General features: G+C 39.4%; 1 protein-coding gene across 1 annotated transcript in view; it reads right to left on the bottom strand.

Moving 5' to 3' along the window:
- The window catches only part of SFMBT1 (Scm like with four mbt domains 1), a 97,259-nt gene that overhangs the window by 6,028 nt on the left and 72,260 nt on the right, over positions 1-18,971 (bottom strand). The window contains exons 12-18 of the mRNA XM_063426490.1: positions 17,063-17,176; positions 15,874-15,916; positions 9,306-9,367; positions 8,982-9,118; positions 8,414-8,523; positions 5,009-5,184; positions 3,349-3,527 (exon numbers count right to left, since the gene is read on the bottom strand). Of these exons, the coding sequence (XP_063282560.1) occupies positions 3,349-3,527; positions 5,009-5,184; positions 8,414-8,523; positions 8,982-9,118; positions 9,306-9,367; positions 15,874-15,916; positions 17,063-17,176 (821 nt within the window). The remainder of the gene's footprint in view (positions 1-3,348; positions 3,528-5,008; positions 5,185-8,413; positions 8,524-8,981; positions 9,119-9,305; positions 9,368-15,873; positions 15,917-17,062; positions 17,177-18,971) is intronic.

The raw sequence follows: 18,971 nt of genomic DNA, 5'->3' as shown, positions 1-18,971 counted from the left end.
AATAAACTGAATCAAAGAGACTTATTTGATGGATGACTTGACAGCTAGAGTGAGGGGAAATACTAAGGTATTCCACAAAATATGAGAACCATGACACAGTAGTCCTCTGGGCTCTTAGGCTCCTCCGCCGGCCCCCTCGCCCACTGCCCCTTCGGTAATGTTCTGCTTCGTCAGCCCCACACTTCAAACAATCAGCTAAAACCTTTACGGAGCAGACCTGTGGTTGTGTGAGATAACTTGATTACTGGATAGACCGTTTCATATTTCTCCACCACAAGCAACATTGCGGATATCAGCAGACATATCAAAACGTTCCAAAATGAACAGATATAATCCTGTCTGCAGCACTTACGTATACTAGTGTATATATATGACATCACTGGATTGACCCCTCATTACCTACATTATCATTGATGCACACTAAAATTTATTTTCTATCTAATATGGATTGGAGGGAAGCCTCATAAAAAAAAAAAAAAAATCAATTTGACGCCATTATTTTCTAAATTGGCAACCTTATATTGGTTCTTTGGATAAATCTATCCAATCCAGAATTAAATCGACTTGAAATTATGGACTGGTACCTTGCTAGAGTTAGAGTTATAGCAGGCCAAACACCTCTAGCATAAACATACCGACCCTCTATAATAAAAAAGGGAAAAAGAAAAGGGGAGAGGAGGAGAGGAAAAAAAAATGGAAGAAGGAGAAAGAACAAAAAGGCAGAAAAAAATACAAATTAACAAACCTGGTTAACTCTCCCCTATGATGCTTCAATTTCAAATAAATTAGAGCTGGATATATGGTCTACCTTGTTTTATTAGGAATGTTTTATTTGTTTCATTTTGTTCTATTTTCGACTTTTGCTGTGATATTCCTATAAACAAAACATATTGCGTGCGTCTAATTTTATATTTGGCTAACTTAATATGTATTGTTTATGATCCCTATATTTGCCGAAAATTAAAAAAAACCTTGGTAATAAAAAAAGTTTGAAACTAAATATTATTTCCTTATAAAATAAGAGTAAATGAAAGTTGAAGCCAACAGCATTTCTGGGAAATGACATCACAGATTTATGGTAAAAAAAAATGCACTTGGGAAGATGTGAGGCCAGCAGACAATAAGAATGTGAATATGTGGATTTGATTAACTTCCAGCATGACACTATGAAAGCACTAGGATTCCTGAAACAGGAAAAGATTTTCCTGTACAGTAAAGTTTGATGGTTTATTAGTGGATTTATATCAATGTGTGGCATATAAAGCCAAATGGGACAGATAGAAGGGAAAAGAAAAAAGCAGCATCTTTGCAGTTAAGCTATCACATGTAATTCCTGAATTTAATGAAATTTGTTTCAGATAATTTTTTTTCTGTTCTATATCCTGACTGGAAAGTATTAAAGGGACAGTATAGTCACCTGAACAACTTTAGCTTAATGAAGCAGTTTTGGTGTATAGAACATGCCCTTGCAGCCTCACTGCTCAATCCTCTGCCATTTAGGAGTTAAATCCCTTTGTTTATGAACCCTAGTCCCACCTCTCTGCATGTGACTTGCGCAGCCTTCCAAAAACACTTCCTGTAAAGAGAGCCCTATTTAGGCTTTCTTTATTGCAAGTTATGTTTAATTAAGATTTTCTTAACCCCCTCTATGTTAATAGCTTGCTAGGCCCCGCAAGAGCCTCCTGTATGTGATTAAAGTTCAATTTAGAGATTGAGATACAATTATTTAAGGTAAATTACATCTGCTTGAAAGTGAAACCAGTTTTTTTTTTCATGCAGGCTCTGTCAATCATAGCCAGGGGAGGTGTGGCTAGGGCTGCATAAACAGAAACAAAGTGATTTAACTCCTAAATGACAGTGAATTGAGCAGTGAAATTGCAGGGGAATGATCTATACACTAAAACTACTTTATTTAGCTAAAGTAACTTAGGTGACTATAGTGTTCCTTTAAGAAGTCTATGGTCCTCAATGTGTTTTTGAAGCAAGGTAGGGACATAGAAACATAGAATGTGACGGCAGATAAGAACCATTCGGCCCATCTAGTCTGCCCAATTTTCTAAATACTTTCATTAGTCCCTGGCCTTATCTTATAGTTAGGATAGCCTTATGCCTATCCCACGCATGCTTAAACTCCTTTACTGTGTTAAGCACTACCACTTCAGCTGTAAGTCTATTCCATGCATCCACTACCCTCTCAGTAAAGTAATACTTCCTGATATTATTTTTAAACCTTTGTCCCTCTAATTTAAGACTATGTCCTCTTGTTGTGGTAGTTTTTCTTCTTTTAAATATAGTCTCCTCCTTTACTGTGTTGATTCCCTTTATGTATTTAAATGTTTCTATCATATCCCCCCTGTCTCGTCTTTCCTCCAAGCTATACATGTTAAGATCCTTTAACCTTTCCTGGTAAGTTTTATCCTGCAATCCATGAACCAGTTTAGTAGCCCTTCTTTGAACTCTTTCTAAGGTATCAATATCCTTCTGAAGATAGGGTCTCCAGTACTGTGTACATAACTTTAAAGGAACAAGTTATGTGACCTTGTACATAACTTTAAAGGAACATTTATTTCTAGCGCTACAGTTTTAAACTACCTATTTTAGTGTCCCCCCACCGTGTGAGGTTTGAAAGGTGAGATTTACTGGCCTTTCAGACATAGTTGTATTGGTATCCACAATTCCGCTCCACCTCTTTGGCTGAGATCATCAGTGTTGATGATCTCAGCCAATCCAATGTTTCCCTATAGGAAGCTGGGTTTAACTCTGCTATTGCGGTAGAAGTACCTCTAGTGGTTGTCCGGGAGAGAGCCTCTAGGGGTATGTTAACACTGCAATGTAATAATTGCCGTTACTGAAGAACAGCAATGTTTTCAGTTGCAGGGTTAGCCAGGAACATGGCACCAAGACCAACTCATGGACCTAAACTAGATTGTGGTCCTGAGGACGTCACCAATTGTGATTAGCCAGTCAAGGACAGACTGATAACCAGACAATGAAATGCAAAAATGCAGGTACAACAAGAATAGGCACATCTATGATTTCTTCAAGGTCAGGTTTGGGTAAACAGCTGGTAAATTAATGGTGATGAGAGTTGTAGTCCAACAAATGCCAGATGGCAAGCTTACACAACATTCATGTTACAGGGTGATATGCGCTACGGGATCTGTTGGCGCTATATAAATGGCAATAATAATAATGTTTAGCACTTTTCAATGCCCTATAATATTTTTATGGCACATACATGGTTTAGAAATGAGAGGGGGCTTTAGCTCTAATTTCCCCAATTAAAAATAACAATACGTGGCTCTAGAGCCATTTCCACGAAGTTAGAATTCGGCTAGTGTCCCCTACCTGTGGACTCCCTGCAGGGGTGTTATCTACAGACGTAGATGAACGCTTCTTTTTGTGAACAAAGAATTGTTTTCTTCTCTTTCTCTTCTTAGCAGGTTTCTTTAAAGCAGCCTCGATGCTGCGCAGTATGCCGGATGGACTGCTAAGGTTTCGCCCACGCCGCTTTCCATAATAATGAGCTAAAGGCAACAATACAAAAGATGCCAATTATAAATAAGCACGTATACAAAAACCATTTACCTTATCAGTAACCAGACAGATACCACCCTATATCATCGCACAACTTCATTACAGATTGTTTTACTCCCCTCATTTACTATTCCAGTTCTTATCGTCACTGCTAAATGTATGACCTCAAGCCGTAACCAGAATTTTAATTATGGGAGGGGAGGTACCTGCATGGGTTCTCTTGCCAGAACTGTTTCTTAGAGAAAAATAAATTATTTAATGTGACAAACAGCCAGCGACAGGAAGCTCTGAGTTACTAAGTAACAGAGAACATGTTTTTCTTCTTTCATATTGTATCACATTCATATACACACAGATATAGAAACATCCTGATGTGTGGACCAAAATCTCGCACAGAGCTTTTATTAAATGAGTGCTCGTATATATAGGGTTATCCTATAATCTATTCATGGAAAACACTCAATAGTAGTCTTCCCATTTTGCATGTATAAATATACTAAGATGGTGCCAATCCTGCTTACTTTCTTTAGCCTCTGGATTTCATTTACTATCAGACAGTTTAATACGTTTACATTCCACCCGCATTTCTTGGATTAAAGAAAAGAAACAACCTAATAGCCGTGCATTGACTTTATCACTCCCCAAGGTCTAACCTTGGATACCGAGGAAACTATTACATGTATAAGATATATGTTTAACATATTATACTACTATACTGATTACTGGGCTACTTCAGATTCAAGACCTGCGCGTCTCCCCTATGTTCCTACATTAAGAGATCTCCCGATTTCTTTGTTTTGGAATGCATGATTACACTATAGAGACCTGAGATTCTCTACATGCTATCACTCCAATGGTTGTGGATATAAAAAAAAAAAAAAAACAACTCATGAAAAAAAACAAAAACAAAAAGAAGGCTAATTTTTCTTGGAGTACACCATAAGGTATCATTTCTCAGTGCCATGGAAAGGGTACACAATATTTAAAGTTACTTAGTTCTGAACTTGAGTAAGGTCTTCTTTGTGGTGAAGCAGACATGTACACCTCACTTATAAATGAATTGAATGACAAAGAGGACATATTCCCGAGAGGGACTCTGAAAAATATTTGCACAATGATTCCACAAAACAACCACAAAATACCACACTGATCTGTAGATAAAGCTACCCTCTAGAAAAAAATGGTTAAAATCGAAACAGTGTAGGGATTGCCAAAGAGCAATAAAGAGGAAATGAAGAGAAATACACAAAGTTATAAAATAAAATAATAAATAAAAACTAAATATTTAGCAGTGCCAGATTAATGATCTTGGCTGTTGCAGTTACTGCTAACTTTGCTAAATACATAGCATGCCAATATACATCTTACAGAGACGTTTACAGTTCTGCCTACAATCTAATGTACAGACAAACGTACTGCAACACTCTTTCTGGCAGAGAGCTACTGGAAACACAATATGAACAGTACTTACTGTATTTGGTCTTGGTCAACACAGAACAGTTCTCAGAGCACTGGTCCAGCACCATTAGTGGCCCAAACAGGTTGGGACAGCATTCCAGTCTGATGCAGGTTTTCCGGCAGAACTCTGGTACACAGTCTGACGTTCTCACCAGCTCTACTGTGGCACGATATGTTTTGCCTTTATATCTGAAAAACGCCAAGCAGGCATCATGACTACACCAGGAAGTCTAGATAAAAGATTGGTGTCCAACTTCTGCTGTGAAAGGATAAGGGTGTCCAAGTTCAAAACAACACCAGGTGTTCATAAAACAAAACTGGCACATTTCTACACAGGTCACAATGTGCACATTGCTAAATATATCAAAATCCAATGCCTTGATTAGGGAGATAACACTTCTGTTCTAAGATTTCTAGGAAAATACCTCTATATCATACAGCCATGGAGAATAGCTTCTAACATCTCACATTATGAAAGTGACTTTGACCTTATTCAAGATTATGTCACTTTGTGCGGATGGAACAGGTTTCAATCTTTGACATGTAGTGAGATGCTTTTAATTTCCAATTAAGCTTCTTTATTAATATAGATAAATTATAATTGTAGCACACGATATAGGATTAAGCTTTAGTTTGGGTTTGGGCAAATGTTGAGATGCAGTACATTTCGAAGACCTAGAACAGGAAGCAGGACATCTTTTAGTCTAGATGTAGTAGTGGAAGAGAGCTTTGAAGGCAAGAACAAAGTGCGTTATTGCATAGGAAGACAATGGAATTTTAGAATTGTAGGGGTAAGTACAAAATCACTTATAATATAAAAGACAGAAAGGCCTCAGTACATGTAAAACACTGATAAAAAATAAACCTGGAACTAAAATGACATACATCCTTGAGCTATAATACAATAGGTTGTACCAAAGTCAAAAATACAAACAGCATTAAATAAATGTCATGTTATAACAATAGTAAACATGTAATGGCAACGTGTAACATCACTCAAGTGATCGAAAAACCTCACGATTACAGTTTCCATAGCTACTGGTCCTTTTCTTTGCCAATATAATGTAGCAGAACATTTTTCTGTAAAAGGTACGAATTGCTCAATACAGCAATTGTAAGAATGTGTTTAACTTGCACATTGATTGCACCTTACCTTGTCTGTGATCATTGAAGAAGTGTTGTCGTAATATGAATCACCAACCAATAAAGTGTGAAAACATGCAATACTTTTACTCCACAGATTGGACAAAGAGCAGAAATAATAAATCTGTAACACAGGTCACGATGTGCACAGGGGTGTATCCTGGTTTTGTGCTGCCCTAGGCAGGACAAAACTCAGGCGCCCCCCTCACCCCCAACCCCCCCCCCCCGCCACCCCCACCCAACCCTTCCCCCGCCTTCTAAATACACACACACTGACAGATACGCATCCATTAGCTAACTGTTAGCTAATGGATGCGTATCTGTCAGTGTGTGTGTGTGAGTGTATGAGTGTGTCTGTGTGTGAGTGTGTCTGTTAGTGAGTGTGTCTGTTAGTGAGTGTGTCTGTTAGTGAGTGTGTCTGTTAGTGTGTGTGTCTGTTAGTGTGTGTGTCTGTTAGTGTGTGTATGTCAGTGTGTGTGAGTGTCTGTTAGTGAGTGTGTCTGTTAGTGAGTGTGTCTGTTAGTGAGTGTGTCTGTTAGTGTGTGTGTCTGTTAGTGTGTGTGTCTGTTAGTGTGTGTATGTCAGTGTGTGTGAGTGTCTGTTAGTGAGTGTGTCTGTTAGCTGCTAACAGACACACTCACACACTCACTAACAGACACACTCACACACACTGACATACACACACTAACAGACACACACAGTCAGACACACACACACTCTAACAGACACACTCACTAACAGACACACTCACTAACAGACACACTCACTAACAGACACACTCACTAACAGACACACTCACTAACAGACACACTCACACACAGACACACTCACACACAGACACACTCACACACAGACACACTCACACACAGACACACTCACACACAGACACACTCACACACAGACACACTCACACACAGACACACTCACACACAGACACACTCTCACACACACACACTCTAACAGACAAACAGACACACTCACACTCACTAACAGACACACATTAACAGACACACTCACACACACTAACACACACCAACAGACACACACAGTCAGACACACTCACACACACTCTCACACTCACTAACAGACACACACACACTAACAGACACACTCACACACACTAACAGACACACACACACACACACTAACAGACACACACACACACACACACTAACAGACACACACAGTCAGACACACTCACACACACTGACAGACACACACACACTAACAGACACACTCACTCACATTAACTCATTTTTTTTTTAATTTACCCCCCCAGCCTCCTTACCTTTGGGAATGCTGGGGGGGTTCTCCCTCTCCCTGGGGTCTAGTGGGGCTGCCGGTCGGGCTGCTGGGCTGGTTGCTGGGCGGGCGGCTGGCGAGGGAGCACTTCCTCTGAGCTGTCTGCTCAGCTCCCTCGCGCGCCGCACAGTGAGGCTGGGAGGCGGAGCCGGAATATGACGTCATATTCCGGCTCCCAGCCTCACTCTGCGGCGCGCGAGGGAGCTGAGCAGACAGCTCAGAGGAAGTGCTCCCTCGCCAGCCGCCCGCCCGCCCGCCCAGCAACCAGCCCAGCAGCCACCAGCCCAGGATGTCTGTTAGCCGCAAGGCTAACAAGGCATTTGCCCTGGGCGTTTGGGGGCGGCTTTTTTTGCCGCCCCCTGGAAAATGCCGCCCAAGGCAAATGCCTTGTTTGCCTCGCGGCAAATACACCCCTGGATGTGCAGCAGTCATTCAATCTCACAGAGTTCCTTCAGAATGGTGGAGGAAAATCAGCTGCTAATCTAAAACAATAATCATCTAACTTGATAATTCCCTGTTTTCACGAGTAATTTTCTTATTCTAACCTAACAAGTTTAAAGGAACTACAACCCATGCCAGATTCAGACAAAGACTTGCAAAAGCAGACAGCAAGTAATTATTATCTGACCTTCAAACATTTATTGTAATGAGAACTTATACTGTAGTTTTCTTTATTTTTATTCATTCTCATTGTGGTTTGCAGAAATGGTCTACAGCACTAGATAAGTCAACCGACATCCTGTGCTGTATACATGGGAAAGATTTAACAAAATGTTGTGATGGGGAAAGTGGTACAAAGTTCTAAAAGTCAGACAGTCATTAACTATGTAAACAAATGGTTAAAGGATTTTGCATTGGTGATTCCATTCCATTTAAACGACTTTGCACCACTTTCCCATCTTGACACTTTGAGAAAATATCTTATGATTTTTTTCTGCACATCTCATGCCCAGAAACAAAAGCAATTACTCACTTGGCTTTGATTGTCTCAGCATGCTGGGGCCACAATGGTTCCTCCTGAAGCTCCAGTTCTCGTAACACCCGGCTGGGTTTATATGCAGCGTTTATAAGCAAGGATAAGACCTGTCATCATGAAACACAATGGACATTATTAACCCTTCAGCTTATAGAACCTCACATTTGTTCCCAAAAGGTTCCGCTTTCCCAGTCTAATGAAAATCTAGGGGACGGCATGCGAAATTGTATTACTTTTCAAGCCAAGGAGATACATACATTCACAGAAAACTCCAAAGTTCATGCAAGCCATGAATGTTTCTTAACTCCTAGACCAGGTTTGTTATTTAGATATGGACTGGAAATACACCTGGTTATGCCCTTTCTCTATTTTTAACCTACACCTTGTAAGGAAGGTTGTACCCTAAAACTTCAATCATGTGACGGGGCAGATAAAACACAGAGAAGGTGGTATTTCAATATACACCTAACATATGTATATTAAGCACAGTGAGCTATGAAAAACAGGATTTGGGAAACTGACAGTTCCTCTTAAACCAAGCCAGAATCCAGAGTTCCATACTCACCTCTTTTAAGACTAATACACAGCTGCCTGGTCCGACTGATTTAGGAAGTTCTGCTATTCTGCCTTTGTTTAGATATGGTCCGGAGAAGCACCGATGGTTGAAATAGATCTTAGGGCACAGGTATTTTCCATTGGAAGCTAAGGGGTCAATACGCACAAGGAATAAATAAACAGATTAACTAACAATATCATCTACAGATTAGTATTGGTCAGAAGATAACAAAACACAGAATTGTATTCCATAAAGGGGCATTAGACAAGCTAAAGGGAACACATATTATTCTTGCACTGGTGTTCAGATAAAAACTAGATTGTAATTTCTTACTGGTGTTGCATGTTGCGGTGTCTGTCTTGTTAAGTCCATTCACATTCTTGGATGACTGGATTCTATAATAGAACACACGTGTAAACTTTTTTTTACTACTAGCAGGCATTCCACAGTATTATACAAGAGGTTTAAGAATAGTAGGCACAGTCAATAGGTTCCTCTCCACCTGCTATGCTGTAGCTATTATAATGCATTGCAAATTGAAAACTCATAGGAGGTGAAGGTCTCCAGCAGTAGCTTAAAGGGAAACCTATTTTTTGGAGATTAAACAAATGAATAAAACATACAAAATCCAGAGCTTGATTAACCTTATTTTCATATGATACTCGGACAGGAAAGGGCATATTTCATATAAAAATAACTGACAGGGGAACAAGAAACAAGATGCAAGCATCTAGATTCGGAATAGTCCAGGTACATATCGCAAAACGGATTACTACATTTAATTTTATTTTTCAGACATCACCAAACCCCCTCCCCCCCACCAAAAAAAAAACAAAAAAACGTTTAATGCAAGGGCAAACTCACCTCAACACCTGGGTCTACCCCGACTCATACACCTCCCTCTTCCTTGACCCACCTACGGCTCAACAGAACCCCACATATAATTTTCCAAACCCTGCATAACAAAATGTCGCCCATACTACTTGACCTTCACAAACCTACCATAGGTACCATAGAAAGGCTCTACTACGCTTATTCAAGTAGAGCCTTTCCCCCTAGCTTGCAAAACACTCTATAGCTACTCAAACCAATCCTCACAAGCAGGACACATTCCTGGCTAAGGATACAGTTCTTGTTTATATCAAATAATAAAAAAATAAAAATAAAAAAAAAGAGTGCATCTATTCCTCTATGTCTGCTTGAACCAATGACATGTTTTCCGTTGTTCATTCCTTTTATATCTACACTACGAAAAATAAAGAATAATAAAAAATAAAAAAAAAATAGGGAATAAGTAAACAATTTAAAAAATCCTGGTAAGTGATGTTTCCCTTTAATTACAGTTACTTTAGCTCTACGTTTCTCCTGTTTAAGTTTTGGTGTTTATTATACACCAGGGTGTATTACATAGTTTAAATAAAATATGTAGTAAAGCAGAAGGGTCAATTTAAATGAAAGTAGATAATCTTCCATGAATTACACCCATCACTGAAGAAGAGATTCCCGTCGATTTGCTGTGAGCCTATTAAAGATCACAGTAGGACAGAGCCGAAAATAACAGCAAATTAAGTAACCTTCAGTGCAGTAGTATAGCCATTTGCAAGGGGATTCAAAGTAAATAATAACAATAAGAATTCATTGAGGCAATGAAAAACCATTTAAGAAGAATGAATTGGTCATTATATAACCGATACAAAGTTAATTACAGCCACAGTGTGGGGTGGTATTAAGTAGCAGACAATTAAAAGCAGTTCTATGTATTTTAAACCACGGGTGTAGAAGCCTATTACACAATGACACAAATAAAATGTTCTTTCAATGAGAACTCCTGCCACAGAGTAATTAAGGTCTAATTATTATGTATCAAAGTAGTTCTATACTAAAGAGTAGTAAGCCTTTTTTTTGAGTGGGGGGAAGAGTATTTTTCTATGAGAAATCCAATACCTTCATTTATTGGTCATGGACCCATATAAAAAAAAAAAAAAAAAGTTAGATCTCTATTACAATACTGGTGTGTGAGCATGATGCTGTACTTTGCAGGATTCTATGGCAGGCTGCCAGCAAAGTGGGTGTAGGATCAGGCGTTATCATTAGCCACAAGATGAGCTTAATAGAGGCCACCAAATACTAGACAGATTTCCTGCAGATCTAGCTTTTTACTACAAATATAAGAAAATCAACCTCAGGTAAACGGTAAGACGTTCGACTCCATAATACCACACTCTGAATGTCGTAGGATCACTGAATTAAATTAAGTCAGGAAAACCAAGTGTGAGAACAACTCTAGTGATTATGGTAGGGTGCACCAGCAAGCTTTTTTTTTTAGGCTAAATGCAGAATAGTGTTAATTTTTTTTACATCACAGTTAAACTACTTCTCTCTATCAGAATGTTGCGATTGGAAATTTGTCCTTAGAGAAGCATTTGATTGGGCAATGGCCAGCTCGAACAAAGAAGAAAGGAAGTGCTGGGCAAAAAGTTGGTGGATCTTCATTAGCTGCAGAGACCAATTTTGCAGCTAACATAAAATAGATTTTTAGAGCCAAGGGAAGATTTGTGAAATTTTTTGTATAGTTATTGTGTATTTGCTGCTATCATTTAAAATGCATTGAAAAATGTGCATTCTGAACATTTTTTCCCCTTATTTAACATGGTAGAAAATCCAGGCTTGTCAGTGCAGCCAGTGAGTTATGCATCCAACTGGTGAGATCATAGCTGAGGTCTCCCAACAACCAACAGTAATTATGCTAGGCCCATAATGGCTTTGGTTACAATTACACAACTTAATATCATTTATGACATGGCCTCATTTCCATAGCTAGCTGATAAGATGGAAAAATGACGATATGTGATTTATGGTTAATTTGCTGATTAAATCATGATTTATGGCTATATTTACTAGGTGGAGTAATAGTTACACTTTGGAATTTACATATACTCAGTCAGGATAAAGATCAAAAATGTTTACTATCACAGCTCACAGGCTGTCTTCCAATCATGCTAGGGATATCCACCCCATGGATTCAGAGTGGAGGCTATATTAAATAGGCCTCAAGAGCTGCCTAATCTCCTAAACCCTGCATAATAATAGGGGCCCAACAGGGAGAATTGCTCATCAGAGCACTGTGGCTGCTAATTTTCCAAGACAACCAATGATAGTGCTCATAATAGTTTGACTGGATGGCAAAGATAGATTATTTTATATTTAAGACAATAGGGGAATCCTATATATATATATATATATATATATATATTTTTTTTTTTATGTACTTATTTATTTTTTATGAAGAGAGCTGATCAGCTCTCAGTGAGAGAGCTGATAGACTTTCAGTTATCAAATGCTCAGCATATATAAGGTTATGTTACTTTCATTTTCAGTGCAAAAGCGGATAGGAGCACATTGAGGCACTGAAAGTTAATATTACTGCCATAGCACACATGGTGACTGAGACCGAACACCTTGTCTCACTAGATGTAGCATCTGCACCATTAAAATGGCTTTTCTGACGCACATCAATACACTGCCATTTAGTGCATGCCTAATGTCATTGTGCTTTTTATAGTTTCCTATGGGGCACGAGTACGCCAGAATAAATAATTTTCTTATTGCAGTTACTCCAGTTAGTGAATATCAATTTTAGTGTACCTTTGCTTTGACACAAAAAAACATCAGTCTGTAATAAATGAAGCTGTTAAGATTTTAAAATTATCCTAAAATCTTAGTCATAAAACAATGTTTCAACAACCTTCAATAGCCCAGCAAATATATATTTATCTTTCTAGACTAAGATCATTTTAATAGGGTCCTCATCAACCTATTCTTCCTGTAAGATTGTATAAATGTCTCATTGACTGTTAAATTTCCCACTTTTATAATATTGTAAAAAAAAAGCGCAGCGGAATACGTTGACGTAACATCAGGGATTTACAAATTTATTTGGAATCTAGGAGCCAGCTAAAAAAGTTAGGAGCCAGTCATTTTCAGTGAAAAGGCTGTGTTTACATTGCGGTCAGTCGCTCAGACGGCCACTGGAGAGTCCTGGGTCACTGCTGCACCATGTGCAGCACCCACGTTCAGTGTCTCCAAGCTCTGCATGGAGGCACTGCATGTTCCACATAGAGCTTTATTCATTTAATGCATCTCTATGAGGAAATGTGGATTGGCAAATTTGCGGCGCATGCACAAAATCCTCCCAATGCTTTCCTAAGTGAAAGCACTGGTTTAACTGAGATCATAAAGATTGATCATCTCAGGCATGGAAGTGGGACCAGCCGTGGCAAAACTAGCACTGCATGGAAAAAGAGGTGAGTAAAAAAAATCTTCCTCATGTGATTGGAGGGGGCAGGTACCTAAACACGCGCACGCGCGCACACACACACACACACACACACACACACTCTGACAGGCTCACATACACACTCACGTGACAGGCTCACACACAAACTCTGACAGACACACACACACACACGCACTGACAGACTCACACACACTTACTCAGACACCCACTTGAGGATTTTTCCCTGGGTTCCAGTGGGGCTGTTATCTTCCTGCGTGCGAGGGAGCAGTACTCCTCTTGCAGCTCTTCTCTGCTCCCTGCGCGCTCTCGGTTATGATGCCGGGCCGAACTGATGTCATATTTCTGCTCCCGGCATCATTACACAGCGCGAGGGAGCAGAGAGGAGCTGAAAGAAGAGTACTGCTCCCTCACACGTCACCTACAATGTCCATGCTGCCTCAGCCGGCTACCTCCATGTTCCTCAGGGCGGCCGCCTCCATGTTCCTCAGGGCGGCCGCCTCCATGTTCCTCAGGGCGGCCGCCTCCATGTTCCTCAGGGCGGCCGCCTCCATGTTCCTCAGGGCGGCCGCCTCCATATTACTCAGGGCGGCCGCCTCCATATTCCTCAGGGCGGCCGGCTACCTTCAAAGCTTCCTTGGCCATATTAATTAAAGAGCTGGAAAATCCCAGGCGCCAGGGCGAAATATCTAGTCGCCTTGTCGACCTGGGATTTGTCGAGCCCTGCGTTACATAAATGTCAATAATAATAAAAGTATAAATAAATAATGCTATAAATATAAATAAAGCGTGCACATCTAGTTGCCAACTATATTAATTCTATTTAGATATTGCTTATCTAAAGGAATACCGGATGAAGAATAACCAAATAAAGGAATTCACAGCTGACCAGGGTGAATTATTCTGTGAAGGGAAATGGCAGATTTGTACTTTTGTTTTTGCTTGAAACTGGGACACAAACACTCAAAATGCCTCTAATATGCTGTGATCAGCAAGAAAGTGATCCAATTAGAGTTGAACAAATGGGATTACATAAAATCTAAAAACGGTCTGATTTTGCCAGCATGTTAATATCTGTGGGCAGCTAAAGCCAATGCATCCGTACATCTTTACCCACTCTATGTAATATGAACTACTTGGGTGAGCTAAATAAGGTATATTCCTCTGTATATGGATTCTGACCCTGCCAAATAGAAATAAATAACACACGCACACACATCACTAAAGATTTCCACTAGCCTTTGGTGAGTATTTAGCACTCGCGCATTGAAATTCACCCTGATGAGTAAAGTAAGACTTGCAGTGACAAGTAACTTTTAAGGCCTGGATAGTAGCATTGGACTTTACATATTGAGGATGGATGGACAGATATATAGACAGACAGACATAATCAAAAAAAGCTGAGCCAGAGAAGTTGGGGTAGGTCAAGAGTTAAAGAATTTTAATTGTCCATTTGTGGCAATTTCACAAAGCGTACATTATGTACTATATAACAGGTTTTCTGCACATCCAATGAATTAAAGGAACACTATAGTCACCTAAATTACTTTAGCTTCATAAAGCAGTTTTAGTGTATAGATCATTCCCCTGCAATTTCACTGCTCAATTCACTGTCATTTAGGAGTTAAATCACTTTGTTTCTGTTTATGCAGCCCTAGCCACACCTCCCCTGGCTATGATTGACAGAGCCTGCATGAAAAAAAAATGGTTTCACTTTCAAACAGATGTAATTTACCTTAAATAATTGTATCTCAATCTCTAAATTGAACTTTAATCACATACAGGAGGCTCTTGCAGGGTCTAGCAAGCTATTAACATAGCAGGGGATAAGAAAATCTTAATTAAACAGAACTTGCAATAAAGAAAGCCTAAATAAGGCTCTCTTTACAGGAAGTGTTTATGGAAGGCTGTGCAAGTCACATGCAGGGGGGTGTGACTTGGGTTCATAAACAAAGGGATTTAACTCCTAAATGGCAGAGGATTGAGCAGTGAGGCTGCAGGGGCATGTTCTATACACCAAAACTGCTTCATTAAGCTAAGGTTGTTCAGGTGACTATAGTGTCCCTTTAATGAAGACATCTTTCCACGTTTTCTCTTTCCTTCACAAAAAGCTGCACACTGCTCTCTGATGAGGAGGTTACATTTAAAGAGAGAGTTAGTCCAAGCACCATAAAGACTTCAGTAATTTAAAGTAGTTACAGTGCCTGAAGCGTGTACGTACACAGTGTTTTTTCTATATGGAACGCTGCACATACAGACATTAGCTTGTTAGCTGGAAAAGATGTAACTCCACCTGCAGCAGTGTCATCAGTGTCAATTCTGTGCAAAAATGGATTCCAGCAAGTACAATATATTGGCCACAGACAGACAATGGTTGAACGCCCTTCTCCACCTGCTGTTCCTGTCCAGCCCTCAATCCATATTCCCTGACCTTCCTTGCCTTTGGATTGGGATTCAGGGAGAACGTGGCCTTTTAGAGTTTATTTTGTTTAGGTTTGAAAACACTGGTTTTGGTTTGAGTAGCCCTTTAATGAAACAGATTGACGCATTCGACTGACACAGAGTAGGTTAATGCAGTACATTTCTAGTCATTTATTATATACTTACGCTTTCTCGGGCTGACAGGCAACTTGTTTCTTTGGTGGTTTTGCTGTGAGACAAATACATAGATATATAATATAGATAGCTATTAAAGACACAGTAAAAAAAAAAATACTAACCGACTGACAAATCCCCTCATGGACGGAAACATTCAGCCTGTTATGTATTAAAATAGCATTAAAGGGACACTATAGTGCCAGGAATACAAAGCTGTATTCCTGGCACTATCGCTCCCCCTGCCTCCCTCCTCCCTCATGCTCCCCACTCATCGGTGAATAAAGATATAAAAACCCTTTACTTACCTGATCCTGGTGCCCTCGGGCTGGGTCATACCTCCAGTGACGAGCGGGCTCTAATGTGCATGAGCGGCAATGGCCGCGTGCGCACATTAGACCTCTCCATAGGAAAGCATTGGATCAATGCTTTCCTATTGGGAAATCAAATCTGACGCTGGAGGTCCTCATGCAGAGCGTTAGGGCGTCCAGCGTCAGATACCGGACAAAAGGTAATCAGCCACTAGAGGCTGACTTAGTGCTAGAATGTAATTTCTCTGAAAATGTTTTACACTGCAGCACTAAGGGCAACAGGAAAACTGTACCCAGACCACTTCAATGAGCTGAAGTGGTGTGGGTGCCTACAGTGTCCCTTTAAGGGTTATTTCAAGCAAACAATTTGGAAACATTCTACACACCAGCCTTTTTTCCAGTTTTGTCGAGTTATTCACTAGACTGTTAACAGGCAAGATAGCAAAAGGCTTAGTTTTAGAGTTTTCCCAAATCAACTAGTTGGGAAAAAAAGCCTTAAGTTTGCATTTCCTCGTCAATTCCCGGTTTAGTATATAGCCCTATCTGAATCATTGTAAAATCATTTGAAATCACGCTTCTCTTTGACCTTTTTTTATCCATATTGAACTGCAGAATTAGCATTAGAAAACCACAAGCAAAGATTCTCACGGAGAATGGTGATCTGAGTCATTGCCGTTCAGCAGCTGAAAAACAGTCATCGGGCGCATTCAGTAGGTGAGCAGATTATGCAAACCAGAGGCAGCCAGTTACACTGCCAAACAGAGTAAAGTAACCTCTCCAGTCTGGCATAGAGAGAGCGTTTATGAATCAAGAATGTATGAACACGTTGGTTATTGGGACACCGGGTTTGGTTTAGTTTTACCACTGTGTACTGCCAAAGATGATCCTACCTTTTGTATGAGGTGGGGCACATAGAGGGTGGCCATTACTCTCACACCATCCCATCGGGAAGAGCTCCATGGACTCCACATGCACAATGCATTCTGGTACTGATGCCTTCGTGCCTGTGGGAAGATGCCACAAATTGCTTTGATGGAGTTTGTAAAAAAAAATAATATAGTAAAATTAATTTCTGCTCATCATGGAATAGACAAGCGCAACATCTCAGTGTCTGTTAAAGGAAATGGCATAAGCATACACCACAAGTATAAGAAATAGAAAGAAAAAGGGGTGGCGCTAATTAAAGAATGTGCTAATAATATAGCATGCAGAAAAAATACCTTAGTGTATAGTCACTAAATACACTTACATATACAAATGAAAAAACAAGAGCAGGTGATTGCGCAGATTGGATATAGCTGCACAAATTTGTAGGATGCCCCTATGTTCTGTAAATATAGAACACCAACATAGGGTAGTATGCAAGACACATAATATTAAATTGAGAAGTTTAGAAAAACTCACAATTTGATGAGCATTTATAAGTTTGCTCTAAACTATGTAGGCAGAGTGCATCAGTCAGATGTGCATAAATTAAGGCTAGGTCCCCCAGGAGGTGTTTGCAGTCCTCAGCCAGGTAGATCAGGAACCAGGTAGCCAGGTACAGGTGAAAATGAATTTATTCACAATAAAATACACTAAAAAGCACAACGCGTTTCGACCCAATATGGAGGGTCTTCCTCAGGTGCAAATACAAATTTCAAATGAAAACATCCACATTTTTATAAGGCAAACAATTAAAAATTAATTACAGGTGTATGTAAAACAATCCCTCCCCTTATTCCCATATAAGGAATATTTCCAATCCCAATCTGTGTAATCCCGCCACCTCCAAGATGTCAGCCGTCTCCACAAGTTCCTTGAACGTCTCTGTTGACCTTCGCAAGATGGCCGCGGTACGCGGCTAGTATCAGTCCGTCACTTCCGGTTGTCAATTTGCCGATAATGTCACTTCCGGTTTCGTTATTACGGCGAGACTGTCTGGCGATCACATGATGACGTATTCATGTTCGCTCAAAGGGAGGGGGGCGGGAGATACGACGGTTGTAAGTTCATAGAGCAGCCATATTTGAAGATGGAAAACGGAAGGGCAAAAATAAAAGTTCATTAAATATGAGGAATAAAAAATAAAATAAAGACTTATTATTAGCTACAGCTTATATATAATGAACTAAAACAAAAGGACATTAATAGAGATAGAAAGATATATATATAAGCACAGGGATAATAACCTGCATAAATTAAAAGCGTATGAGGCGTAAAATAGATATGTTACCAAAATATAAAATACACAAATAAAATTGTTTACAAATATTAACTTAAAGACAAAGGTTAAAAATCATCGACTTCATTATTGCTATTAAAGGATAGGACCTATCTCGAAGTCGATATTTAACCCTTTAGGACATAAGGTTTGGAGTTTCCAAAATCAAAACCAATTCTTTTTAATTCAAATTAAATGTAATATTCCCTCCTCTCCAATGTGTATGAACTTGATGTATTGCTGTAAATTCTAATTCATTAGGGTTTGAGTTGTGTTTAATTAAAAAGTGATTAGATACACTATGGTTAACAAAACCATTTCTTATATTTCTCACATGTTCATACAACCTTGTCTTAAGAGGTCTGAAAGTCTTGCCTATATATTGTAGGCCACAAGTACACTGCAATAAATATATAACATTTTTAGACTCACATGTGATAAAATAATTAATATTGTACCTTTTTTTGTTATATTGGATACAAAATTATCTCTCTTTTTAATGCTTACTTTAGTATTCTTACAAGCATGGCAGTTTCCGCAGTGATAAAAACCTTTGGTTGTCTTAGACCAATTACTTAAAAAATTATTGCTCTCTC

This window comes from Pelobates fuscus, chromosome 7 (genome assembly GCF_036172605.1).
Source record: "Pelobates fuscus isolate aPelFus1 chromosome 7, aPelFus1.pri, whole genome shotgun sequence".
Taxonomy (NCBI): Eukaryota; Metazoa; Chordata; class Amphibia; order Anura; family Pelobatidae; genus Pelobates; species Pelobates fuscus.
This window is presented reverse-complemented; position numbering and strand designations above follow the sequence as displayed.